The 27,525-nt window shown below is 42.2% G+C and overlaps 1 protein-coding gene across 12 annotated transcripts in view; it reads right to left on the minus strand.

Moving 5' to 3' along the window:
• Positions 1-271: 271 nt before the first annotated feature.
• Positions 272-27,525, minus strand: part of LOC140693335 (uncharacterized) — a 60,862-nt gene continuing 33,608 nt past the window's right edge. For 3 of the 12 annotated variants that reach the window (XR_012069077.1, XR_012069071.1, XR_012069065.1), the window contains 4 exons: positions 25,545-25,657; positions 13,826-14,000; positions 13,552-13,649; positions 478-751 (listed from right to left, as the gene is read on the minus strand). Coding sequence is in view for 2 of the 12 variants with exons in the window: in XM_072957270.1 (XP_072813371.1) it covers positions 562-751; positions 11,573-11,674; positions 13,552-13,649 (390 nt within the window). In the remaining 10 variants the exon portion in view is untranslated. Of the gene's footprint in view, positions 752-11,572; positions 11,675-13,551; positions 13,650-13,825; positions 14,001-25,544; positions 25,658-27,525 lie in introns of all 12 variants that reach the window. The other 9 variants (XR_012069074.1, XR_012069073.1, XR_012069064.1 and 6 more) reach the window with 6 other exon arrangements.

Below are 27,525 nucleotides of genomic sequence, written 5' to 3' on the forward strand. Positions count from 1 at the left end.
ACACATGTGCCCCCAGAAAATGTGTGGAATCTGTTTCCCCACCTCCAGCACACACACGAAGTCAAATACGGTGGAATGACTGCTGTTATTTTAGGTTCTACAAACTCTTAAATGGATTGATTTCTATCTCCATTATACAAGCACTCCTGGGTAACCTTTATATTCATGTGAGGATCAAAAGAGTACTCATTAATACTATTACCATACTTCTACTGAATTAACTCTTCTGTAACAGTATAATGGCCACACTTCTTAACAACTGCCTCTTAAGTGTCTTGTAAGTCACAAATATTTATTATAAAGAAATTATATAAAAAATAATAACAATTACAACAACTATGTTGTTTATAACGATGATAGTGTTAGCATCTCCCTCTCATATTAAACAATACCCATCACTGGATTCCTTAGGAAGCAACGCCAATGCATTTTTGGACTCTTCTAAGTCTTCACCCAATGAAGCCTTTTTACTCACGCTGGTCCACCACAGCCAGAATTGCTGTTACTTTCATGGTTGACTGCCACGCTGTGATGTTCTGGGCTTTTTCTGGCACCATGCATCTATAATTTGTAGTCAAGTTTCCACGTACCGAGTCTGATTTCCAATATATTGTTCTCCAGAGCCAACAGAGGGGCCACTGGAAAGAGGCCACAAATAATCTGGTGAACCCAAACTGAATACCTGTTTAAGGAATGGACACATAACATGGAGTGGTAGACGGATGGAAGGACAACATCAATTCCTTTACTCCTGTAAAGAGAGAGGGGCAAATGGTGAACTAAATCCCAAAGAGAAAACATATTCACGGTAATAATAATGTTTAACAGTGAAAGAATCCAAACAAAAGGCAAATATAATATCTCTGGGAAGAAGACTTATTTCAAACTGTTTCTTTCACGTATATACCCTTAGTAGGAATAACATACTTAAAAATCTTCAACCAACCATAGTTATTTGCTCATAATAAACTTGGGAATCTTGAAGCATATTATTCACTCTCAGTGTTGAAATAATGCAATCTTGGAAGATGATTTGTAATTGAGGATTAAAAAAAGAATATTGTGGATTTATCTAACAATTTAAATAGAAATAAGAAATGTACCTTTGGGAAAGCTCTGCATAGAGAATGCTGGAGGAAATGCACTGAAAATAGGCAAGTGAGCAAGCTCCCTTGAGTCTGGGAAGGTGAGTACAGCACATTCAGAAAGTCTATGAAGTTATTACAAGTCACAGAAAGGTATGCAATTAAAGTGTCTTCCTAAGAAAAATATTCTTATTCAGGAATTTTTATCTTGATATTTCTATGGTCTGTGTGGTCACAGGAAGTCAAAGTTGTGGTGGTGGCTTAGAAGTTCTTTTCTCTCTGTCTGTAATTTACAGGGCATTGCTACAGATGGGGCAGCAGAGATCTGTGGTAAGCTATTCCATGGGGTGGGGGAGCAGTTAGAAATGATAAGGCCAGAAATCTAAAAGACTTTTAGACCCTCCCCTCCTAACTGGCAGACCTTTAAAGTAAACTAGCACAGGTATGTAACTAAGCCAGAAGATGAGAGGCAAATTTAAAGTCCATTTACTGTTACTGATCAGTCAAGGGGTAGGGACCACTCTGGCCAGGAACGGCAAGACCGTGGATGGGGTGGATGTGTAGGAGGAGCTGACATTTGCTTGTGACCTGAGAGGCAGGGGTGTGTTGCATAAAAGCCGACAGTGCTGGAAAGATGCAGTAGGTCCACAGCCCAAAAGGAGCTGTCATATTCAGGGAGGTCAGAGAGCAAGAACCAGAGTTAGTGATGCCACAGAGTCAGCAGTGTGGCAGCAGTGATATCAGTATCTGTGTCCATAACCCACCTAACCCTACATGAACTCATCTGCCTACAGGGGGCAGGTAAGTAGCAGAAATGTGTGGAGTGGGTGCAGCCACTGGCAAATTGGCAAGTGGACATCCTAAGGTAACACACTGCTCACAGTCACCATATTGGAAAGAGTGCCCCACACTGTCAGATCTCCTTCTCATTGCCAGAAATTAGGAGTTTATTAGCAATCAACCCAGTTAAAAACCCAGAAAAGATATCATTATAATGACAACAAAGGCACAGACTATTCAGAAATAAATTAATTAAAAATGTTAAGATGATTCTGATAAATGACTTAAAAAAAAGAAAAAAATATGATGATTGAATGAGCAGTAGAATGCACCATACTCTTCATTGGGCAGACTCAAGCTTGGGGGACATAGAACATTATTTCTCCAAAGTAAATTTAGAATCTGAATGCAAATTTAGTTAATAATCCAAAATGGATTTAAGAAAAATATCTGAAGGGTGATCGTATTGTTCTTCCAGAAATATACACAAATATACAAATAAAATAATGAGGAGGGAAGTTTGAACTTGCAGTGTTAGGGATATTCTGGAAAAAGATTAAATAGGACCAACTCTAGGAGGCATTAATCTATGGTCGTGGAAAAAGTATAGAAATAGTGCACTGAGAGTATGAATGTAATACAATGCATTTCAAGAATAGACGTGGATATATTTGAGATTTTAGTAATATTATAAAACTGACACTTCAAATCAGTGGATTCAAGTACTGGAGTAATTAGCTAAATCATTGGAAGACCTGGCACAGTGTCCTCACTTTTGTTATTAAAATAAATTCCAGATAATTTATTAATTAAAAAATAAAATACCAGAAATAACCCAACATGATTTAATCTGTTCAGATATTCAAACGAGAAGAACTTTCTAAAAAGCTTTTGGAACAAAGACCAATAACAGCAAAGGCCTAGGAACTCATCAAGGCCAGAAACGCCCACTGTAAAACAAAACTAACCCTCGCCCAACCCTCTCTCACGGCCCTGTGTTGCTCTCTGATACTTTCTACTCTTTCTTCTTCCCTTTAAAGTCCAGTCTCTTGGAGAAGTGCCTGCGCTGATGACTCCTCCAGGGCTCGGAGCCCTGCATCCCCCACGGCCCTCACCGCGGCACTGAGACAGGAGTTGCACTGCCGGTGGCTGCGTGTTTCAAACCAGTGGGCATTCTCAGCTCCTGTTTATTTGATTACCAGGTAGCTTTTGCCATGGACAAATATTTTCCTCTCAGTGGAGTGTTTTCCCCCCTTAATTTTTGTTTTACTTAAATAAATTTAAAAAGCCCAGGCAGAAAAGTGTGTGTGCACATATGCACACACACAGATACACACAGATCTGTTTTTTAAAGGCTACCTTAGTCCTCCTCCTCCCTTTCCCCAGTCTCGGCAATTAAAGGTGGGAATTAGCCCTTGCTTTTTTGCCCCACAAACCCCCCGTTTCTCACTATGCTCCCTTTAGTCAGTGTTCAAATCCCTCTTAAGCCAGGTTACAGCCTTCTCTGTGTTGCCTCAACTAGCTTTCTCCCAACTGCTCTGCTATTCTTCTCTCTCTTGGTGGATTTCTCGTCTCCCATTTGCCATGTTCATGGCCCTTTTCCCCAGGGCCTCGTCTTCAGTCCTCCGCCTGGCAGGACTGAATCGCCCCCACGGCCTCACCCACAGCTCCTCTGAGCTCCTGACTGGTGAATCCAGCTTAACAACAGACATCACCCCTCAGATGTCCCATAGACACTTTGCACTCAAACTGCCACACACAGAACCATCTTGAAATCAGCTCTTCCCCTTACACTGCCCCTGCAGATCCTCTTTCAAGATGGGTCACTGGAAAGTCACCTCAGCAGCTCTGCGGCCCGCCGCCCCAGCCCTGCAGTCCCTACTGCAGCAGTCATCACTTCTGCCTCCCATGTCCCTCTCCCTCTGCCCAGGGCCTCTCTGCAGGCGTGTGACACTTGTTGTCTGGGTTACCTGGGTTGTTCCCAAAACATCATTTCCCCCCAAAGTATGGGCCTCTCCCAAAAATAGTATCTTCCATTCTGCTGCTAGAATAACCAGATATTCTTCAACATAAATATTATGCAATTCTCTTACTTACAAATATTCCAATATATACCTGTTTCATTAAGGATACATTCAAGTCTAAGCACACAAGGCCCATCGTGACAGAGGCCATGTGCACCTGATATTCCCACCTATGGATCCTTTGTTCTAGCCCTACTTGTTGTTCTTCAGTCTAGCCAAGCCAGTTCATGCCGTGTACACTTATGTCTCTACCTCTCTGCATGAAGTGTCCACTCCCTCTACCACACATTAGAGAGCTAACTTCCTTTCACCTTTCAAAATTCAGTTCAAATATTTCTAGCTCTAGGAAGTCCAATTTGTGTTCACCTGGTTAGCAATCCATCAACTACTCGCCAAATCTCGCCTGGCCTGGGGAGTGCAGACACCAAGTCTTATCTGTCTTGGTCTCCCCAGCAGCTGATACAGTGTTTGGCATAGCAGGTGCTCAGTGTTTTTTGGATAGATAAACGAATGAATCGGTAAAGAGATGAGAGGTCTACAATCCCCCCCAGTTACTCAGCTGCCATTTTGGGAAGTTCATTCTGCAGAGTTAAGGAAATGTCAGTGCAGGTGGTGGGCAGACAGAACAGAGGTGAGGGCGTGGGGGAGACAGGCCTGGTCCTGGAGAGCGCAGGAGAGGCGTGGGTGGGATAGCACTGGAGAGAGAGGGAATGGACGGTTCGGGTGCAAGGAGATGTTGAAGAACAACTGATATTAACTGCAATAAATTAAATGGAGAACATAATATATGAAGGGAAGATCAAGTTAACACAGCAAGGGTGGAAAAGGCAGTACCAGAGACAAAGAGCTCTCACTTCATCCCTCACAGCATTTCACTTATGGCGCCCGCCCTCTGGGAAGGCAGCGTCAAATTTTTGAGAGACTGGTGTTTGTGCTGTGGGTGCTCTAAGTGCAAAACGGTATCTTATGGCTTCCAGATTTTAAGACTGATAGATAATTTCTCTTATGTCCCATATCTGAGTTCTCAGACAGCAAGATCTTTCGCTGGTGTGGGGAGAGCTATTGTGGTTAAAAACTCAGGGTTACTCTAATAATCTCAAAGGACAGTGGGGAATTCACTAAAACAAATAAAAGAGAAATTTCACTCAGAAAAAGCCATATGCCATATAGAACCTTGTGGGGGCCTTGGGGGCAATATTACCGCCAACTCATCTAACAGTTTTATGTGAGTGTGCTGAAACTCCAAGCTCAAGTCACTTAAACACATATGAGGCCCAGGGTCCAGGCTGTGGTGCTCCAGACAATGACGGGAGGATGAAAAGCCTGACTACAGCCTCCGACAGGATCAGTCCAGCCACGAAGCACAATGGACACGGACACGATCATGCACCATCAAGACAAGAATCAAGTGCAATTCATGCCTAGACAGGAGAGCAGATAATCTCTAAAAAGTGGAGGGGTCCCTGCCAAGGCTTGGCAAGAGTCCTTCCAGGCAGAAAAGCAGAGAAAGATACTTCAGGCGAAGGAGACTAGGGTTGGTGGCTGGGTGCGAGGCCTAACGAAGCACAGGTGGAGGACTCCAGGGTCATCTGTCAGTAGCTGTTCCCCTTCAGCAGCTAAGAGGCATAACTAAAAAGGCAGGTGGGGTGACATTAATGATCATGGGAAAAACTGGGAGGAGGAAACTGAGGTCAGGAGATCACCACCAAAGGCAATTTATTTTAGAGGAACAAAAATAATTCAAAAAGCACTTGGAAATTCTACCTCCCATGAATGAAAAGAACACAATATAAGTTTCACTCCAGCGTTGAATACAGAAAAACAGACTGCCTACTCTCAGAAATGGATTCAATTTTCTAATTCGTCAGGGATTATTTAGATAATAGGAAAACAAATAAATCTGAACAATCTCTCTAGACTAGCTGTTACTCCATCCTGTTATGTAGGGAGAATGTAATTTAGGAAAAAGTAAACTCCCTCTATCTGTAGACTTATAAACAGGAAGCACAAAGGGGTGCCTTTGCAGACATGAACCCGCATGCATAAATGCAAAGCCTATTGACCCAAATCCTTTCTTGTCTCCTAAGCTTAAAAAAAAAAAAAAACTACTTCAAGGCAGTGGTGAGCTGAAAGGGCTCAGATACAAAACGTGCACTTCATCAGCCTTCTAGTAGATAAAAGTGCGCCATGCATAATAGAAAAGATAACGTTTCCTATGGAAATCTATTTTGAGATGCAACAATTTAAAGGCAAATGAGAGCTCAAAACCAAGTTCAACCAAAGAGAAACCAAGCCCAAACAAATGTACAGAAATGGACAAAGACATTGGAGAAGGAGGGGATGTGTGCTCTACCGATACTCCAGATCAACAAATTCATCTTGAATTCAAGCCAGTGATGTGCCATGAGGTCACTCAAGGAATCAGGCAGAAACCATATCAAAGGCAGGTGTGAGATGTGGAAGGGGTGACCCTGTGAACCTTGCTGCAATGAGGCAGGATGCCCTTGCGGGCTTTCTGCACAGGCCGGCTGGCTCACATGACTCTGTTTAGAAGGATATCAGCCAGCAGCTGTGCCACACGGGCTACAGCCCGAGCTGAGTCACATCTAGTAACGGTTCTGAGTTCATCTTCAAACGACATGACCAGAAGGATCTGAGAATCAATGGTGGAGACGTATCTGAATGAGTATTCCATTTCATTCCTTGGCAGTAAACATTCAGCTTTGTACAACATAAATATTGACAAAGATACACACAGGCACCCTATTTGAAAGCCTGACTGCATAATTGCATCTAATGGAGAAAAGCGGGCTCCGTGTCGGTATGCTAGGTCATTGTTTGGCTCGGTAACCGATGCTTCTGAGACCCAAAGCATATTCTAGTATAACCGACAGCACAGAAATCTCCACTGATGACTTACTCATTTCAGGGTATTCATAAAATAACCCCAGTTTGCCCATGGGATACAGACGGTTGTCCCATTCCCATCGTGGGGTGGTCTGTTCTGCTTCTGGAACTGTGGCACCATTAGATTAATGACCCAGCTGTCAAACAGATCAAATTATAAGGCAGGATATTATCAGACCAAGGTCATAAAAGTATTACTGACATTTCAAGCTGAACACATCATCTTCCCAAGAATTTAATTTCTTGTTTTCAGGATAAATTTCTTTTTATTGCTGCCTCCCTACCCTCAAAAATTGTGAAAACTAGTCCTGACCACGTACCTTGGGTTTACCAAAATTGTAACGACTACTGCTACTTTATCTCCTACCTCCTTTTCAGGTGGGCATTTTAGGTTTTAGAAGATGCCTTCCCTCATTTGTCTTTTTTACCCCCATTTCTCTGCTATTATCCACCATGGCCTTTCCAGTCTGAAAATCTCACAGAAAATAAGTAAAAGACAGAAATACAGGGTCTGTGAGCCGGTGATAAGTGCTGCGGAGGAAAATAAAGGAGGGTGAGGAATGTGTGCTAGGGAGGAGTGGGGATGGGGCAGTGACCTTTGAATAAGGCAAAGAAGGAAACAAAGGGGTGGGCAGAGGAGGGGCAGAGGGAAAAGTGATTACAGGCCTGGAGGTCTCTCACGCTGGAAAGACAGCATGGAGACTGGTGTGAGCCACAGTGAATAGGAAATAAGTGGTGGTTTTGGGGGTGGAGCCTTAGAGGCTGCCATGAGGATGTGGGCATTTTTCCCTCTGAAGGAATTGCGGAGCCATGGAGGGTCACCGAGCAAAAAAGTGATACTCTAACATTGGATAGAACAGGTCCAAGACCCTAATTTAAGCTGAACAAATCAAGGGCCAGAGAAGTGGCATGCCACCTCAAATTCAGTGCAGAGCTTGAAAGAAACACAGCCTTGACTCGCAGCCCAGTGCTCTGCCCCCTTCTGGATGCTGTCCCACAGAGCTGACTATAACGTTATGTTTTTTCCTCTCTCAGAGGCTTGTGGGCCAACTGAATGCTTTCCCCTTTTTCAAATGGCAATTTTTCCTGAAAGGAAATCAGAGTTGGCAGTGAAACAAGGCATGGACCTGTAGCCTACAGAGCTGTTGTCCCTGAAAGCAACAGCTGGCGCGTGGTTTACTCGTGGAGTTCAGCAGAAGAGACAGAGCAACAACAGACAACTTAGCGTCTGGCTGAGCTTCGACTGACTGCACTGCACGTTTGGATGGATTTCAAATTTGGACAGTGAGGCGGCTTCACATGAAAGGCAGGTGTATACATCATACATGCCCACACGTCTGTATGCATACACACGTAGACACACACAGAGCATATGATGTGACTTGTAAAGAGCTGCCTCTTCTTGGTTTCCCACGGCCTCTAATCTCAGCATTAAGCTTTCACTGGCCATGCTCCCAGGTTTGCTACGAGATTTCTTTGCAATGGAACATGCCCTTCGCTTCACAAACTTTCCCCACTTCTTTCAATGACATTAGGGGAAGAGCAGGGAGCACTGGGAAGTACTGGGGATATGGACTCGAGATACTCCTGAATCTGAATCCACACTTCATGGCTTATTTTTTATTTAACTTTATTTACATTCAAAATGCAACTGTTGCAGATCTCAGAAGATGATTTACACTCACTGCTATGGCAGAATGTTGCGGTTAGTAGACCCACCACTGGATCCTCTTATTCAACACATTCTTCCAATAATTCAGATATTACTGTATCACAAATGCCCATTTCTATATTTTGATATCTGCTTTCCAGTATAATTATCTTCCTTCTTTATTCTCTAAATCTTATGATTTTAAAACATATTTCTGAGAAGTGTTCCACAGGCACTTTGCATATGGTAATTTGATAAAGAGATCCTGGAGATCAAAACCACATTTAAATCCTGAGATAAACTCAACTGTGTCATATACATGTCTAGGTTTAGTCTGCTTACTTTGTTACTTTGTTTAGTAATTTTTGTTTCAAACAACAAGATCCTTCTGTATAGCACAGGGAACTACACTCAATAACTTTTAATAGCCTATAGTGGAAAAGTATATGACAAGGAATATATATATATATATATATATGAATCACTATGCTGTACAGCAAGAATTAACACAATATTGTAAACCAACTATACTTTCAACAAAAAAAGTTGAAATAAAATTGAGAGATGAAACTTCAACTGCCCAGGCTGCTGTCAGGATGAAATGATTCAAAGCAGGCCAGGTATTAGCAACCCCCCTGACACATCAAAACCCCATGGGGGATCTTCCTTTTGAGCAGCACTGGCTAACCGGCTGTGGTCACCTGTAAATAGGGTTAAAGTCACTTAGACCCTTGGCTTGGGATCACCGTGGCCACAGGGTTGGGGGTCACTGCAGCACCTACGAGAATGATGGGGCCAGCCTGCTGCTGAAGCCGCTCCCCAGGCCGCAACCCAGAGCACTGCAGGCAGGTCTGAGGTCCGGCCGGGGGCGCGCAGCTCCACAGCCACTCGGAGCCCTGCGGTGGGGGTGGCGCTGGGACCACGCTCGTCCATCACCCTCCCTATCACCCAGACTCGGGATTCTCCTGGGGGAATTTTTCTCTGCCTCATACTTCCTGTCTCAGCCTCTTGTGGAATCCGGTCCATGCCACAGGGAAGCAGGGCTTTAACCCTCCGGGACCTAAATCAATCACGGTATGGATCCAGGGTGAAACTTCCATGTTAAATCACCTGGCGCTCCCTTCTTGTGCTGAAATGCCCTCCCCTGTCGATGGCATTAGGTCGTATTAGAAGTCCCGACTTGCTTGTCCTTAGCTAAGACTCTGAGCTTCTTGCTCAGTCTTCCTGAGTGGAACCACTCATCTGTGGCAGAAAAGCTTGGGCTCTCGTCTACCTATCATTGTCCACGGTCTTTTGGGTTTTCTGTTGGTTTAAGGTTCTCGTGCAGGGATATCAATTTGCACATGAGAAGCACCTGTAGACATTTAAAAAAATACAGACACTGGATCCTCCCCCCTCTCCAGCCAAGGCTGGAAGCTTTCTTCCTCTAGCAGGGGTTACACAATCATTTCCTTGGGAATTGACCACACATATTGGCATAATCATAGTAAATTGCCCTTTACACTGTGCTTGCCACGTGGCATTTTCTACTTCATGTTGTCTTTTTACCTTCATTATCACATTTAATCCCTGAATTATAGATTATCACCATTTCTGTTGAGGACACTCCTACTTGCTAATCTTGAATACAAGTATCTTTGATTCTCTTAATCTATTTCATTCCTGAGTTTCCTGTTCCTGAATTTAAAGAGTGAATTATGGACACATGTATTTAAGATTCTCTTATTATATTTCTCTGACTCATCCTCTAACCAAATCATATCTGGAGAAGAGAGATTTTCTCTTTTAAACATTTGCTTTTTCTTATTATATAGTAGTGCATACACACAGTGGAAAATGTAGAAAACATATAAAGTAAGAAAATTACAGCCATACATTATCTAAACACCAAAGGACAATGCTATGTCATTTTGGGCATTTAATTATTTTTCTTAATATTTTATCATAAAATTTCCCTAGGAAAGTTGCTTAACCCTGGAATTGTACTAGCCTTTTGTCCAGTACAGAATAACATTCCCAGAAATGACCCCAACATCAAAATAGTATGTGAGGCTGGGAAGGCCACAGGGCACTCAGCTTATTCTCTGAGTCCTACAAAGAATGCTGTTAATTCACTGATGTTACGCATTCGATGCCTGTGAGTCACTCACTCACTCAGCTGGCTTGGACTGAGACCTACGTTATACCAGGTGCCAATCCAAGTGCTGGGGAGACCCCAGAGGGAGCCTGGATCACGGCATCACTCTCCTTCTTCATTTACTCCCAGATTCCTACTCAAGAAACCCACATGGGATTGGGGGGGTGGAGGCAGGTGAGATATAGTGAAATTCATTTCATTATGTTCCTTTAGACATATTTGAATAGCATGAAAATAGTCGCTAATTTTGATAAGTTTTCTTTTCCCTTCCTATGTATTTTTGAGGATGGGTATAGCTTTGGTGCAGCAAGAGTAATTGATAGATCTTTGGTATGCTAAGATTTTATATGAAAAATTAAGAATGAAACTGCACTTAAACAAAGAGAAGAGGCAGTGAGGAAAACACAAGCCACCCTCGAACTTGGCTACAATTCAGAATTCCTGGTTTTCAAAAAAGGGAATCATAATTCAAAATAAATTCCCTAAATATTTTAGCCCATATTAGAAATACATGGAGGCAAAGTTCAGCTCACTGGAACCTAGAAAAATGTGCTTACTTAAGCGAAGGTATAAACAGACCACAGATACTATAATGCATCCTTTAATTTAAACTAGTTCATGTGAGCAAGTTTCATTTCACATGAATTGCTCAGTACCAGTTTAGAAAATATATCCTTCTTGATTGGTAAAAATAGCTCACGGATAACCAGATTCAACAAAATTTAGTGTTCAATAATTTACTTATTTCCTTCAGGAAATGCTTTTGAGTAATCTGAGTTAAGTATTTCCTCTATCTGATCTATTTCTTTTCACAGAGAAAAGTAGTACTATTTGCACATGACCTACTTTTACTCCTCTGGAAATATCTGACTGTGAGCTCAGGGTAAGTGTTGTCTACTGCACAGTAGGGAAAAAAAAGATTCATTTCACAGTGAAGATCAGAATCTTTTTTTGAGGGGCGTAGTGAGCTGGGGGACAAGGGAAATGCCTTTGGTTTCGAGACAGACCCCAGGAATCCATACTGAAGCTGAAAGATGAAGCCCTTGTGAAGAAATGTGGAAGGACACACTGACACCCAAAGGTGTTCACTCTGTAAAAACACAAAGAAAGAAAGAAAAAATAATTTAACTGCCCTATAAAGAGAATGGACAGAAACTTGGTAATAAGGGAGAGAGAAGGAAGGTTAGGGAAGGGAGGAGAAACAATGAAAGGGAACTTGGATGCGGTGGGCAGAATAGCAGGTTTCTGGAGCCTACAATGAAGGATGATAAGAAAAAATAAAGTTTAAAAAAGTTACAAAGTTTAAAATAGTTTAAAAATTAAAAAGCAAAGTTAAAAAAATAAATATTTTTATAGTGGCATGGAAGATTTTAAAATCATGGAGGTTTTTTATTTCAAAATTCAAGTTGTTTGAATTTCTCCCCCATTCTCCAAACAACAGTAAGACCTGCTTGTGTAAGTGGTTTTGGGGGACACCACAGAGAGGGGCGAGCTCTGCAGTTAGGTTGGCCAGGAGCAGAATGCTGGTGTGGAAGGCAAGACAGAAGAGAGTTCAACAGTTTCATGAAAACAGAAACTCAAAGCCAGAAATTATCTTAAAAAGGTTAGTGTGGTAGGCAGAAAAATGTCCCCCCCCAAATATGTCTATGCCTTATCCCCAGAACATAGGAAGAGGTCAGATTCCCTGGCAAAGGGTACCTATGGTTGCAGATGTGGTTAAGGTTGCTAACCAGTCGACCCTAAGAGAGACCAGCTGGATTATAGATGTGGGCCCAGTGTAATCACCAGAGTCGTTAAAGGAGGAAGAAGGAGGCAAAAGAGGGGAGAGAGGAGAGGAGATCTGACCACAGGATCAGAGTCAGAGGCACACAAACATGCTGACCTTGAGATTGAGAAAAGAGGTCACTGGCCAAGAGATGGAGGTGGCCTCTGGAAGCCAGAAAAGTCAAAGATACAGGTTCCCCTGAGACCTTCAGAAACAGCCGTGCCAACACTTTGACTTCAGCAGGCTTCTGCGTTCAAGAAAACTACAAGTTTAAATTTGTGTTGTTTAGTGGAGACTTTTTCTTTTTTCTTCCTACTACCATGACGTTTGGGGATACTAGTTACAACAGCAACAAAAAGCGAATACAGTAAGCTCCTTGAAATGTTTAGAAATTGCAGATAACACTGGACTGTCCACTTTGATGTGGGATTGTGCTTATGTGAAAATCAAAAGGACAGTGTGACCTTGGCTAACATCTGCTTTTCTCATTTTTAGGAAGAGAACAATAAGTCAAAATCTCTGTAGTTATTATTTTAGACAAGTGTTTCTTAAAACGTTATGTAACCCTGTGCCTTAGGAACCCAAGAGAGTCTCTGTTCTTAGACGAACATGGATTCAGAGAGATAGGGTTTTACATCTGAGTCCCACAGTGGTCTCTTACTGGCAATGAGAGCTTGGGCAAATCAGTTACCCTCTTTAAGCCACAGGATCTTCATTTGCAAAAGGAAGATAAGAATAAGGATTGTTTGGGTGATTAAATTGTACACACACACACACACGCACACATACATATATGTACAACATTTAATACAGTGACTAGCACATACTAGGCACTCAACAAATTCCTGTTATGGATTTTTAAATGCATATATAAAAGGAGGAGAAATTTGCAGGAAGTTGTGGGAAAACTTAGTTCATGGCCCCAAAAAGGGCCATCTCTCAATGGGCTCTGATCCGTCAGTCCCCAGTGGTGGGCTAATAAGCAGAGACTATAGCACTTGAGGATTTATGTTAAACATAAAAAGGAAGGCATTTAAACATAATTATTAAACAGCAGGTACGTTTATACTGTTGGCTGTATCATCCTATCTGGAGAGCTTTAATAAGCAGAGAGTCTCCCCTGTTCTAGAGATGGCCAAGCAGGAAAATGACGTGGGTCGGTGGGCCGTTCTCACCCCAAGAACACATGACTGAGTACTCACGGAAGCAACACCTCTTGTATGTTATTCCAGATGGACTGTCCTCCCATGATTATTGTCAGCTGTGTCATCAGTTCAAGGATACAGCCACTTGGGTCACACTGGAATATTAGAAAGAAAATCTCATTTAAATTTTAGATAGCTCTAATATGAAATAAAGTCATTATTTTATGCCTAAAAAAATCAAAGGAACAGAGAGTAAAGACACTCTTCATTGGGCAACTAAGAGAAAACCTGAAACAGATTAGACTGTCAGAACACAAAGCTGTATTCACACCTCTTCATTTCTGTATTTTTACAGGGAATACATCAGATCTCATGGATAAGTCACAAATCTGCCCTTAAAGAATGTGATGTAGAAACACGAGGAGTAGTAGTTGACAAAATGGAACAAGAGCACCTTCATGGCTGGGTTTTTCTCATAGTCAGTCTGGTCCTCGGGAGCTCTGCAGCTAGAATAAAGAAAAGGTAAGTCTGTAAAACTGTGAACGGCTTTGAGACCCTAATCAAAGCCATGGACACATGAGTTAACACAATAAATATGTATGTATGTATGTATGTATATATATATATATATATATATATATATATATATATATATATATATTACGCAATTCACACTGTTTTCATATCAGCTGTTTTGAATTTCTTAACATATCCACTATGTTAATTCCAACTGTACACAGTGTTGTAAGAGTTTCTCCCACTAAGAACGCAATATCCCACAAGGCAAAAAAAAAAAAGTCATCCATTCCTTAAAATTTATAAGCACAACAGTATCCAATGGGCAAGAACTGTCCTCTGTCAGGTGTAATTTGAAAGAAAGCTACTTCTAAACATCCTGCTAAATAATATTCTCTTGTCTCCCTGAACGGCAGTAAGGTAGGACTATTGAAGAAGACAAACAAAACACGGGGCAACTTGCTAGAAGCATTTGGGGAACAGAAAACGGGTCATCCTCCTAGTTCAGAATTTGAATTGGTCTTAGTATTTTCAGAAGATGACCACTGAGCAGACCACTGGGAGAACCACCCAGCCACATGCAATGTGTGGGAAGCACTTAACTTAGGCCGCTAAGCCGCTGGGTGGGATACAAGCCAGAGAGAAGAAACATTTATTATAGAAGCCGCAGCTGATGAGAATGGAGCTACACTAACAGGAACAGCATGGGGGGAAGACACATAAAACTGTGATTATCTGTCCTCTCCGTAACGCACAAGCAAATCTCCCACTGGAACCACGACACTCTTCCACTTATTTGCAATACAGAGACTATTTACTTTCAACAGTAGGGTACATTATCTAATGTAATTGAAATTATTATTAAACACTGACATATTTACACAGAGCTTGGACATTCTAAAGCGTTCTTTGTCCCTTTTACTAATGCAAAAATGGAGCTAATTCACTTCTCATATAGGCTAGAGGAAATACGTTTACACTTGAAGTTAACTAAAGACTGTAATGTACTGCAATTGAAGTGCCTAAAAGATAGTCTCTGTTTTGACCTGGTTCTAAAACTTGTGTAGAAATTATCTCAGCTGCAGGAGGAGCTTACCTGAGTCAGTCATCATGACTGCCACTTTCTCATATATGGCGTTCAGGGTCATGAAGATGATAAAACTGATGAGGGAAGCAGTGATGGGCGTGGCCCACCTGCACAGTCAGGTACTTTTGGATTGGGTCTGTTCCACTCAGGTTCTTGGGAAGTTTTGCAGGAAATACAGTGAACAGTGAAAGTCCGTAGACAATGATCCCAATAACTGAAGCAATGGTCAACAGGACCTGACAACCCAAAAACCCAGCAGCATGAGACTCACTAATGATCGTATTTTTACACAGAAAACTTGCCCCCAACCCAGCTTAAACAGAAAACATGCATGTGTTGTAAACCTCACATAAACGTGAGATGTGATATAAATCACACGTAAATGCATAAGAGACGTGAATATAAGGCATGTTAAATTTTAGGGGAGGAGGAATGCAAGATGTCAAAAAGAATGAGTGCATCCACTAATGTAATACGCTGACAGCAGGAGCCTCTGTGTGCAGGGCGTAGGGAATATATGGGAACTCCAATTTCTGTGAATTTTTCTGTAAACCTAAAACTGCACTAAAGAAGGAAGCCTGTTAAGTATATTTTAATGGGTGAAAATGGGGTAACTATTGGCATGTTTTTTTGGAGGGAAGTCTGTGATAGCAGAACCAATGAAAGTATCCCTTCTACATCTGTAGAATTACTTAGGTTATGAACTAGTTGTAACCCATGAAGGGGATATGCTTCCTTTCAAGGGAGAACCTATCACCGATTCAGGGGTCAGCAGGTACTAGCTGACGTCTTCATTCTGAATAGGACCAGTGAAGCTGTGGGCATGCCCTGAGGGAAACAGTGGAAGTGACAGCAGGTCTCTGCTGATGAAAGCTTCACATGCTTTTCATACTCATTGAGATCTTAAAGTGGCAGTTATTCCTACTCCCTGCATTTGCACAAGATTCATGTCCCTGATCCACTGTAGATCTGACTGCGTGGACCCAAGGGCAGCGGGGGTGTCTGAAGCATAACTTGCACGTGGCTGATAGGGTTTCAGTTCCTCACTAGGCAGGTTTTTTTCTGGCCACTGAAGAATGCACATTAAAGATCCCATTTTTAAACTGTTTTCCTTCCATCTACCTTCTTGGTCATAGTCCAGAAGCATGTACTCAGTGTCCCTGGCTGCTCCTGATGGCTGCCCCAGAGAGAAAGCTACAAAGAATGTGAATTTCAGGACTAAGTGAACCACATCATGTTATTTATAGTAACAGTGGGCCGCTGGCTTGCACCTGCAGGGGAGAGCAGTGGGAGTGTTTACAAGCACCTCCCGGAGCCACACTCCTGCATCTGGATCCCAGCTCCGAAGCTAGCTGTGGGGCCTTGTGTAAATTTCTTAACCTCAAGGGGCTTCAATCTCCTCACCCATATAATGGGGGAATAACAATAGCACTTTATAGGACTATTGTGATGAATCAATTATTTACTAATTGTGAAAAAATTTGGAACATTAACCACAGGCATGCGAAAAACTCTACCTAAGTATTAGCTACAAATATGGTGACCAAAGTCTTAAAAAGGTGGTTTTCTTAGTTTTTAAGCCATCAGCTTGTAGAGAAAGCATTTTATTTTCTCCTCTACTCTCTTTCATCATCCTTTTCTTCACAGTTAAATCTTCATGCTTGTGAAAGGAATAACTTTTTGGTGTGTGTGTGATTAAATGTGAAAATTAGTTAAGGCTGAGAAAAATGTATTATAGAAGGTATATTAAGCCTTCCTCTCTTGTACAGCACATAAAGGCCATTTAAATAGTATGCATTTTTTAAAAGTCTGCATAATAATTTTTTAATTATGTATTAAGTAAACATAATAGTTAAGATTCCTTAAATGCTTACTATTGCTTCAGCACACATCTATTTTTCAAAATCCTCACAATCACCCTGTGGGGAAGGTAATATTATATCTCTTTTACAGATGAGGAAATAGAGCCACCTGGAGATGATGCAATTTGCCCCAAATGAAGCAACTTTAAGTGAAAGTACTGAAATACTCAGAGAACCCAAAGACACACTAACTGTATAGCACTGTCTCCTACATGGTCTGTAAAATCAATTCTAATTCATTTCAGAACTTTTACAAACTTGACACATTTCCATTATTCTTTGAAACACTTAATGGGTTCAATATTTCTTAAGAAACAGGAAAGCTTTCCATTCTCCTTCCTCAAGTTTCTTCTTATTTATCATCTTTTCTGATCATAAATTTAACATTTGCTCATTAAAGAAAATTTGAAAGTACTCAGTAGTGGACAGAATTGCTGTCCTGGATCTGTCCCCAGTCTTAGAAGAGGACCCAGAACTTGCTTTAGGATAAGTAACCTCCATTTTGTTTCTAGTCCTGTGATTTAAGCTCGATTGACCCACTCTTTCTGAAGCACCAGAAGTAGATCTCAGTTGGTTTAAGACAAATAATACCCCTCATTCTATTGGCCTCGCACATGATTGGAGAATTGGCAAATAACCCAGGAAGAGCCACTATTATGTGAGGAGATACGTGCTGGTGCCCATGTGAAACATAAGCTTCCTCTATCAAGAGAGGAAGCTGCCAAAAGAGACCTGTCTTGGTTTGGATGGATGATCTGGGATACTGAGTGCCCAGAAGCATCATGCTGAGATATCTTTAGATACAGAATGAAGACAGGACAAAAGCAGACCTTGACATCATCTGGGCTAGAGTATCTCTCCTTGACTGAAGCCAGACCTCAGACCTGAGGTTTTCATTTACAGGAACCAATAAATCCCACGCATCCCCATTTTTTGGTTGTTGTTTAAACACATTGGAGATTGATTTTGTCACCTACAATCAAAAGACTCCAACTCTGAAAATGAATAAAAAATAATAATGAATAATGCTTCTACCTATAGACATAATTCCTTCAGAACGGTGCATTGTTTGTATATTACAAATCATTTTATATATTAATTTTATTCTCAAATCTATCATAAGCATAACACTTTGACATGTCATAAAATATTTTCATCGACACACTTTTTCGTGGCTGCATACTATTCTACTTTGTGAAGTGTTGGAAGAATATTTTGGCTGAGATTTTATATATATATATATGTCTGTGACTTGCATCCATACTGAATTTTCCCTGCCATTTTGAAATAATTACTGATTAAAAGTTTTTCAAAGCTGAATTAGTGGATTAAAACATATGAATATTTTTGACTCTTGATATCAACTGCCAGACTGCTTTCTAAGAAGGCTTGAGGAGTACACCAGAAGTTAACACAGCATTGTAAATCAACCATACTTCACAAAAAATTATCCAGTAACCTAGGCATGGGATTGGTGATCACTGTCATTTCATCCTCATAAACAGAGCTGTTTCACTTGAGAGGTGGAAAACTATTTCATTTTGATGTGCACTGAGTGAATTACCATTGAAGTGTGACATCTATTTTTTCCTTTGTGAATGTGTGTTCATCTTCTCTGCCTTCTACGCTCCTGAGATATTTTGATGTTACATTTGAAGTGATCTGAACTCTCTATGTATTGAAGGAATTAGCCCCTTGTCGGATTTGTAAACAAATAACATCCTCTGGTGTTTTGTTTAAAATTAGGATGCTTCTGATGCATGGAAATCTTTGTATACTTTCCTCTGAAACTTACTGTTCATCTAGAGGTTGTATACTCATCCATATTTATTTCTAGTTTTTTTTTCTAATTGTGTTACTTTTTAAATGTTTCTGGAATTTATCATAATATATGGTTCACTGTATGATTTCAATCTTTTCTTTTCCCCCCAAGTAGATAACAAGTGCTCCATTCACTGAATAACCTTTATTTATCTCCCTGATTTGTAATGTCTTCCATCTCTTATATTAAATTATTATTGATATCAGAGCCCATATCTGGACTTCCTGCCCTATTTTCTAATCTGGCTATTCTTGAACTAGTAAAACTCTCATTATCTTATTAATTATTATATTACTAATATGATTTTATTCACAATAAACCCAAATCAATTTTATAACTTCTGATATTTTGGAGATATGATCTTTTAATCTAGAATCATGTGATTAAAGAAACTTTTATATCTTTCAGTAGTTTCTACTTTTATTTTTAGATAGTTCCTACTATCCTTTTGTTAGGCTATTCTTAGATATTTTACCTTGGTTGTTACTGTTGGAAAATTTTAGAACCCTTAATGCCTCCATCTGGTCTCTTAATCAGACCCTGGAGAATCCTAAACCACTGATCTGATTTGAACAAATGAGGTGAAAAGAATTGGGGGAAGCACTGTGTACAGAAGAGACTGTGGAACCTCCAGAGTGGCGCCCTGCGTTGGCTCAGATGTTCTCTGGAAAAAGTTTTCTCTATGAGACTACATAGTTCCCAGCTTGACTTTCATTTTTCTCAGCATTTCACATTAGATTTTAAAAGTCTGTGGCAGGTTCTTACACAGAAAAGAGCACTTGCACAAAGGTTTATATGTATACACCTTTCCCCGGGTGGTAAATGGAACACGCTCTTCTTCCTAATTAAAAAAGCATGTTCAGTCAATCAAGGGATTACACCAATGAAATGATATTTCTCCTAACTGGTCACTAAATCCTAAACATAATATAAAAAAATAATAATTTTCAGACATAGCCTCCTTATTTGTAAATGCATGGGATTTTTCCTGTTTTTTCTTTTCTTTTCTTTTCTGTTAACGATGTCAAACACACAACAAAATATATACAGTGTTCGTTTAAATACTATTTTTTGAAAATGCACATGTGAACAGTAAACTGTTTCCCTGCCATGGTCTGAGCACCTGACGAGGCCAAGATTTAAAGCTCTATTCCTTAGTTTGTCTTTGATCTCAGAAGTGACGGTAGTGGCAGCTTAGAGTCTGTGCAGGACAGAAAGTATCACAGGTGTCTGCAGCTAAATGGTCTCCACTGTGTGTTTCTTCATTGAGCTTTATGTGTTAATTAGCTACAACTATGAAGTTTAAGAGTTTCCATTTTAGAGTTTATATTTAGAATTTTTTAAGAGATGAAATCAGTAAGACTCAAGATTTACCTGGATTATAAAACCAGATATAGTATAATAATAGCTGTAACTAAGTACATGGCCCTTCCTCTGTGCCAGGAAGCCTTCCAAGTAGATTCTGTACATTACTTCGACCCGTCCTTACCACTGTCATGAAGAAGCAACTCTCTTTTTCTTATTTTATAGGAAACTATGGCACAGAGAAGATAAGTTGTCCAAAATCACTCAGGAAGCAAGCTGCTGTGTTCAAATATGAATTTAGGCAACTTCATTCGCAAGATCTCACTACCACAAAGCTGGCCTCTCTAAACAATGGAGCATGCTTTCACAAGTAAAGCAAAATACTTCAAATAAAAAACTAAAAAAAAACATAATAAGGAAATTTTTTAAATAAGGAAGAACGATAAAGTTAAATGAGTCTTCATCTTCAATTTTTCAACAAGCATGTTCCAATGAAAATTTAAACTTATTAGCTGGCAATTTTAAATTTAAACTTGGCAGTTTAAATGACCAAAAACTTTTCTTCACTATTTTTTGTATGCTGCCAATATGATAAGTTTTTGTTTTTCAGGACTCAAAAGCATTATGAAAATCTAATTTTGTCTAAGTTTCAGCTTTCATCTCTGAATGTACAGTCTTTCACCAATATATGCTTTACCCCCATCTTCAGTTGTAAACAATGGGAACAATTCATAATGGGGATTATTAGAAGCTTATTACATTGTAAAGACAAATGTCACTTTCTATTGGTAGCTGAACCTCATTTTTTTCCATTTATAAAAAGAGGAGTTTGACCTGCTCCCTCCAGACTTTTTCAGTGCCAACATTCTGTAGATCTGTGATTCAATTTATTAAATCTATATTTGGAGACATTTTCAGATGCTCCTAGTAAAGGCATTTTTTTCCCAAGTGTTATTCATGCTCACAACATACTGTCCTGCTGCTGCTGACTGCAAGCACCAGCAGCTCTGAATTATCTCAGCTGATGGAAAGAAGCAATAATACAGATGACTCAGAAATCATCTTTTCATAGCTCTGAAATGTTGATACAAAGATATATAGTTTTATTTTTTTAATTTTGCAGCAGGAGTGGCAGCAATAAATTTACATTTCCAATTATGTAAAATGCCTTGCTCAAACACTGCTCAAACACTGATGGCACCTCAACAAATGTTTCCCTGCTTCTTCTACCCTTTTTCTGACTTTAGGATGAGAGCCATGCTTCTTTGTGCACATCCCAACAGGAAGGGGGAGCAGTGACCGGGACTTAGTTCAAGACAAAAGGGCACCTAGTCTGTGATGAAAAGGAGGCCACAATAATGAAGGCGCATGTGAAAAAATGGGAGTCAACTATAAAAATTTGTAGAAGGAAAGACAAATCCCTCTGTCTCTTCTGTCCAAAGGACCTGAGGGTGGGGAAGGGGATGAAAATGCTTTAGTAGCCCCTGCATTTCTATTTTCCACCACCCCAGTCACACAAACTTAAAATAATATTCTTAAATACGGAAAACTGCCATTTTCCTCAATCATCGGTAGGGTAATTTTTAGAAATCGTCATTCTGTTTTAAGACTCGTAACTTCAAATAGTAGACAAAAACAACATGAAATGTTAATTGAAAATGTGGCTTCAGGGGAAATCCCCTAAGCCCTTCTTCCCACCAGACTGTTACCCCTAGGCCCCAACTCTAGAGAAATTGCAGAATAACCACTGTTCCCTCCACCATTGTATCTGAGTCTCTACAATGCTCTGAGAATAAAGAGGAGAAAGACACAGTCCCTGATTCCGGGAGCTCCTAGGAGCACAGGACTCATTGTAAAGTGATGGCTGAGGAGGCGTGTTAAGAGGGCTTGGAGAACAGTCAGCAGAGAGTGCTCGGGGCAGAGAGCCGGAACTGTAGCCAAGGCTCTCCCAGAGAAGGGAACCACTGTGGTGAGCTCTGAGATGCCCTAGAATTGATCAGGTGAACCTATAATGTTAAGGCCATTTCTCCCTGGGGAGCTGCGCATGCAAAGGAGGGAGGCCAAAGAGAGCCAGGTCCCTTCCAGGAACTGCAAATAGTCTACAAGCGAGCACAGGGTGTGGGAGGCAGATGAGGCAACCAGGTGGAGAGATCACAGGTGCACATCACAAAGGACTCTGTGTGCCTCCAAGGTAGAGGAGACAAGCAAAGTGATCTAGAAAGAGACAAGATAGAGGCAGGGAGGCCTATTGGCAGGTTCATGTGAAGGCCTGCTGAGGCCCTGCCAGGAGGAGAGAGAAGAAAACATTTCAGCAGGTGGACGGATTGGCCACAGGTGTGATGGAAGGGCAGGAAGAGGTCAAAGATGCCGGCCAGCTTTCTGGCTTTGGCAGTGTCTAAATTATAGTGCCATTCCATGAAATAAGAAGGGTAGGAAGAGGGGCAAGTCATGAGAGGAGACAACTGATTCAGTTCTGGCTGGGTGCCTGTGGGCTCCAGGAGAGATGTGCAGTAGGCAAATAAGAGTCTAGAATTCGGGAGAAAGTTCTAGGCTGAGCCAAGTAGTTTTCTAGTTTCAAGAGGCTAATGTGTGTGAGTGGACAAGCTCACAAGAGGTGTATAGGGATAGCTTTCACCCTCCTGCATATGGGAAGCATCTGGGAGCCTTTAAAAAATAGTGCACCCCAGCTTGGAGTGGGGCCTTTGTACTCTTTATTGTTTATTAAATACTTTTTTCCTTTTTTGGGGGGATAGTTAGCTTTATTTATTTTAATGGAGGTACTGGGAATTGAACCCAGGACCTCTTGCATGCTAAGCACGGCTCTACCACTGAGCCGAACCGTCCCCACCTTTTTTTGTTTTTAGACAATAGCTCTACCGAGCAGTCATGGTTGAGAATCAACCTGTAGAGAGCAGAGATCCTTGGGGGTAGAGAACAAGGAGAAGCTGCCCAGAGCCCTGCAGACCCCACCAGGGGCAGCCGGAGACGCAGGGGGCCTCGGACGGGCTGCGAGGAACGTGAACTCAACACTCCCCAATGGCGAAGACGTCAAACATGTTTCAAGCTCCCACTTCCCAGCAGTGTTTGTTGTGACTTTACTAGATTTCCAGTAATACTGAGCGAGAATAGAAATTATCTGGACACAGGGATCAAATTCAAATCCTGAATATGACCAATCTTAGCTGCGTGATTACTGATTAAAAGGTTACTCGTCTGCCACGTGTAAAATGGGGGACCTAGCACCGTGCTCGTGGGCTGCTGTGAGCGTAATGGAATGACATCTATAAAGGCCCTCCTGCCTCTCAGAGGTAATTGCTACTATTGTCCCCATTTGGGACACCAGGAAACAGAGGCACAGAAAGCTTCAAACATTTGCCCAAGATGAGGGTTGAGGTCAGGAATCAAGCCAATGACTTCTTGGATCCAGAGCCCAGGATCTTCTTACAAACAACACGGCACTGCCCAGGCTCCCTGCTCCAAAACCCGCCTCCCTTTGGCTCAGTTCCATGGCACCTGCGTTGCACAGATGTCCTCACTGCCTGCCTGCCCTCCCGGTGTCTGACCCCGGCACTCCTCCCTCTGTCCCACACAGCGCTTCCTTGGGCACACCATTGCTCACGAGGCCATTGCTGGGGCTACTCGGATGTTTACACGGAAACGCAGGTGGTAGCCCAGCTTTTTGCTATAGATGCTGCTGTCAGTGGAGGCAAAGAGCTCACAGTTGGTGGGGGAGGCCACTTGTGGTCTCCTCTTTGGCTGGAGAGCTGGATGAAATCCAGTTTCCCATTGCAACTTAGACATCCAGCATGAGAGATATGTAAGGCCATCTGGCCTCTCAACATAGAAATGATGCCCCCGCAGTCGTTCTTAACATTGTAATCTCCTGGCTCCACCAGGGAGCAGAGGCCATGGCCTGTTGTCCACCAAGTTTTGTTTCCTTGCACAACAGCTACAATGGGGTGAGTTAACACTGGACCAGAAAATCTACAAAGCCCTCATGTACAATTTCCTGACACTTGCAAGTCACCCAAATACCCCAGATCCTCCAAGTAAACAACTAGTAAGAGGAATTGAGCTGGCTTGTCTGTCAGACCCCTGATGGCAGGACTGATTTGGCCTCTCCTGCTCTCGGGATGATCCGTTCTCCTTCTGTGTGCCCTTCCCCGAGTGAAAGGGACTGTTCTTTGTTTATGGGCTAGGGAGTATTTATGGCTGTCTGACCAGAACCTTCAAAAGTAGAGCTCTTGGTGAGAGTGGAAGCATGGCACCCACGTCTCATGAGCTCAGCTACTCAACAGCCTCATCTAGCCAAGACTGTGGCCAACACCAGGGGTCCATGCTGTTGAGTGTTGGGTCTGGAGAGCAATGCCTTTGCCACTGAGAAGCTGCCCCACCACTTGTGACCTTGTCCCCATCGAGGGGGAGGTGACGCATCCATGGGATGAAAGCCGCGAGGGCACTAGGTGACTGTGGACCAAGCTGTGACTGGCTGGTCCTGCCCCCCCATGTGACCCATGTTATCCTCAAGTGCAGAAAATCCCCAAAAAGACCCCTGCTTGAGTGAATGGGTCACCTATAAGCCAACTGTCCTCGGGCCGCCTAAGAAGCAACACAGTATACACAGTGAGACACCCACTCACTGAAGTCCCGAAGGCTCACAGCTCCCTAATGTGAGACCAGGTACCCCCAGCAAACAGAAGACCCTTACTTTATAATTCACTTGAGAATTCTACTACCAACACTGCCTTCCACCTTCCACTTATAAAGTTCTTTCCACTCTGTCCCCTGCTCTGCAATTGTGCAATCAGTCCAGAGCTCCTTCATGAGACAGGAGGGAAGGGGGCCGGGCACAGCCATTAAAAGATTGGCACAGTCATTAGCACCGAGACGGTGGAAATGTCAACTCCCAGTAGATCTTGAGCTTCAATACACACTCACTGAAATACAGCAGGATGCTAAATGGCACTCCCACAGGTGCCAGGACAGGTTCAAGGCTGACCATAAAAGGTTAAAGGGTGAGTGGTGGCCCAATTTCTGGGAATCCCAACACCTTCCCTAAAGCGGTTGGAATATTCCTCCCACTTATTAGCATATGAAGATACTGAGGGCATAAAAACTAACAACCACACCTCGTGGCTGCTCTCTCTGCTGAGGGAGACAGTTCACACTATGTCTGTGGAGTGTGTATCTACTTTTAATTTAAACTGGAGCACCCAACCCCCACGCCTCATGGCTTTTCTCTTGCCTTCTGAAACAGCCCACTCTGTGTGTGGAGTATATATCTATCTGAATAAATCTACATTTACTGAATTGTGGCTCTCTCTTGGATTCGTTCCTGTGCAAACCAAGGACCCACACTTCACGAGGTGCATCCCAGGGACCCAAATAAGACCTGGGATACGTCCATTCTCTCCCCCACATTTTCCTGTATCATACATTCCTTCCCAAAGGATCTCACCTTGTGCACTCCAAAGTAGAAAGCACTCATGTGTCCTGACCTGGATCTGCTTCTGCGTTTATCATTTCTTATGTCCACTAGAACGTCACCTTCATGAGGACAGGGATATGGTTCTGTTTACAAAGGAAACACCAGAACATCACTGATGCTGGAGAAGTATTAGCTGAATGAATGAGCTGTGGAAAATCCTGGGAATTCAACCTGGAACTCCTAGCCACTTGGGTCCCAGCTGACTCCAGTTGCTCCCTCCTACTCATGGCTGACCTCTTGCCACCACTCTCTGCTCTGCCATCACCTGAGCCTGGATGAGCTGAGATGAGCACACACCCCGGAGAGCACGGTGAATGGTTCATGTCATTGCAACACACTCGCCCTCTGACTGCCAGGGGTTACTTACGATGGACAAACTGAAGGCAGCACCATGAGCACTGCCCTACCCTACTACTCACTTGAAGCACCAGGACTGCACATAGGGGAAACGCTGGCCCTTTCCAACCTAAGGAGAGGGATTATAGGTGAGAAGAGGGTCTCTGTCAACTAACAGTCTCTTTACAAGCCCAGTCTTAGAAAAGCTCTTTAAAGACACTTTTGGTATCTTCCTTGTGTTTCTGTAATCCCTCTAGATTTTGTCATTTTAATCTATGCATCAGAAATACAGATGCTCTTGAAATCTCTATTGATTTTTCAATGAAGAAAATCCTCAATTTCCTTCTCTGCTAAGAAAATTACTGCACTTTATATTAAGAAAAGCAGCTTCCTTTCATGAGTTTGTATCTTCAAACACCTAATTTCACAAGAATCAGTGAAGCAGGACATGAAAATCTCGCTGTGCTTTATCTCCTACAGGTGGGCAGGAATGAAATGAATGAGTACTGATCTCATGAGACAGGAAGGCTGGGGCTGTCTTATTCCTGCTACAGATGGAAGGGTCCATATCTGTGAGGGGGAGGAAGGACCAAGGATGAGAAATCAACATTTTCTAACCCATTTCTCTTTTTTCAGAGTCCCAGACAAAACAGTGTGATTGTATCAACAAAACAAGGACATCTGCACCCTTTTGAAAGCACGCTACAACTTTACTACTACACACGGCACTCTGTCATTGACATAAAGGCTGATGGCAGCCAAGAAATTTGCAGGGATCTTATTTTGTGCTCATCCCTTTTTGTCTTTGGAACCTCAGGAAGTTTGCCTCCTCTCCTTGAGTGTCATTTTCCTCATCCTTCAAATGGGAGTGTAACAGTCATTCATTTGCTCAGTGTCTATTTGACAACAGGAGATGCCTTATGAAAACAATAATAAAAAAAGGAAAACAGCAATTCTGATCTGTGCTGTCTTCCTCCTCCTCCCTGAACTTGAACTTACAGGCTAAAATGGCATCTTTCTCTAAATCCCGAATTTATGGAGCAGTTCTGATAAGGAAGTCACAGGACTACCCTGTAACCGAGAAATGACCCGGTGAAAAAGAATGAGTTGCCAGTAAATCCTCAAAACCCGTAAGGGTGCAAACCCTGGGAGCTACAGCCATGGGTGGGAGTTCCTTAGTTCCCCATTTCACGAAGCCGAGAACTTTGCAGGGCCCATGAAAGACACAGATAGCCCAGTACAACCACACCATGTTTTGGAGTACACCGGGGCCACATCGCTGCTAACCTGCACTTCTGTGTGTCCCAGAGCAAGAGCCCTGGGCGGGGGTGACTGTGTTTGAGGCTGGACAAGAACTTCGTGTTCTGTCTCTTTTGCTCTCTCTCTTCCTGCAATAAAACAACTGGTAGGACTTTGGTGGGGAGCACTGCACCCACATTCTCTGGCAAACCACACACCAGGCAGCTCTAGCTGATGTGAGAGAGGACTCTTTAATGAACACATATATACCAAAGTCAGGCAGAAGGCTGCCTGTGACCTTGGGAATCCAAACCAGTTGTCCTGTTAATCAGGATATTACACATCTAAAGAAAGTGTGCACCAGATGAAGACGATG

This window comes from Vicugna pacos, unplaced genomic scaffold (genome assembly GCF_048564905.1).
Source record: "Vicugna pacos unplaced genomic scaffold, VicPac4 scaffold_19, whole genome shotgun sequence".
Taxonomy (NCBI): domain Eukaryota; kingdom Metazoa; phylum Chordata; class Mammalia; order Artiodactyla; family Camelidae; genus Vicugna; species Vicugna pacos.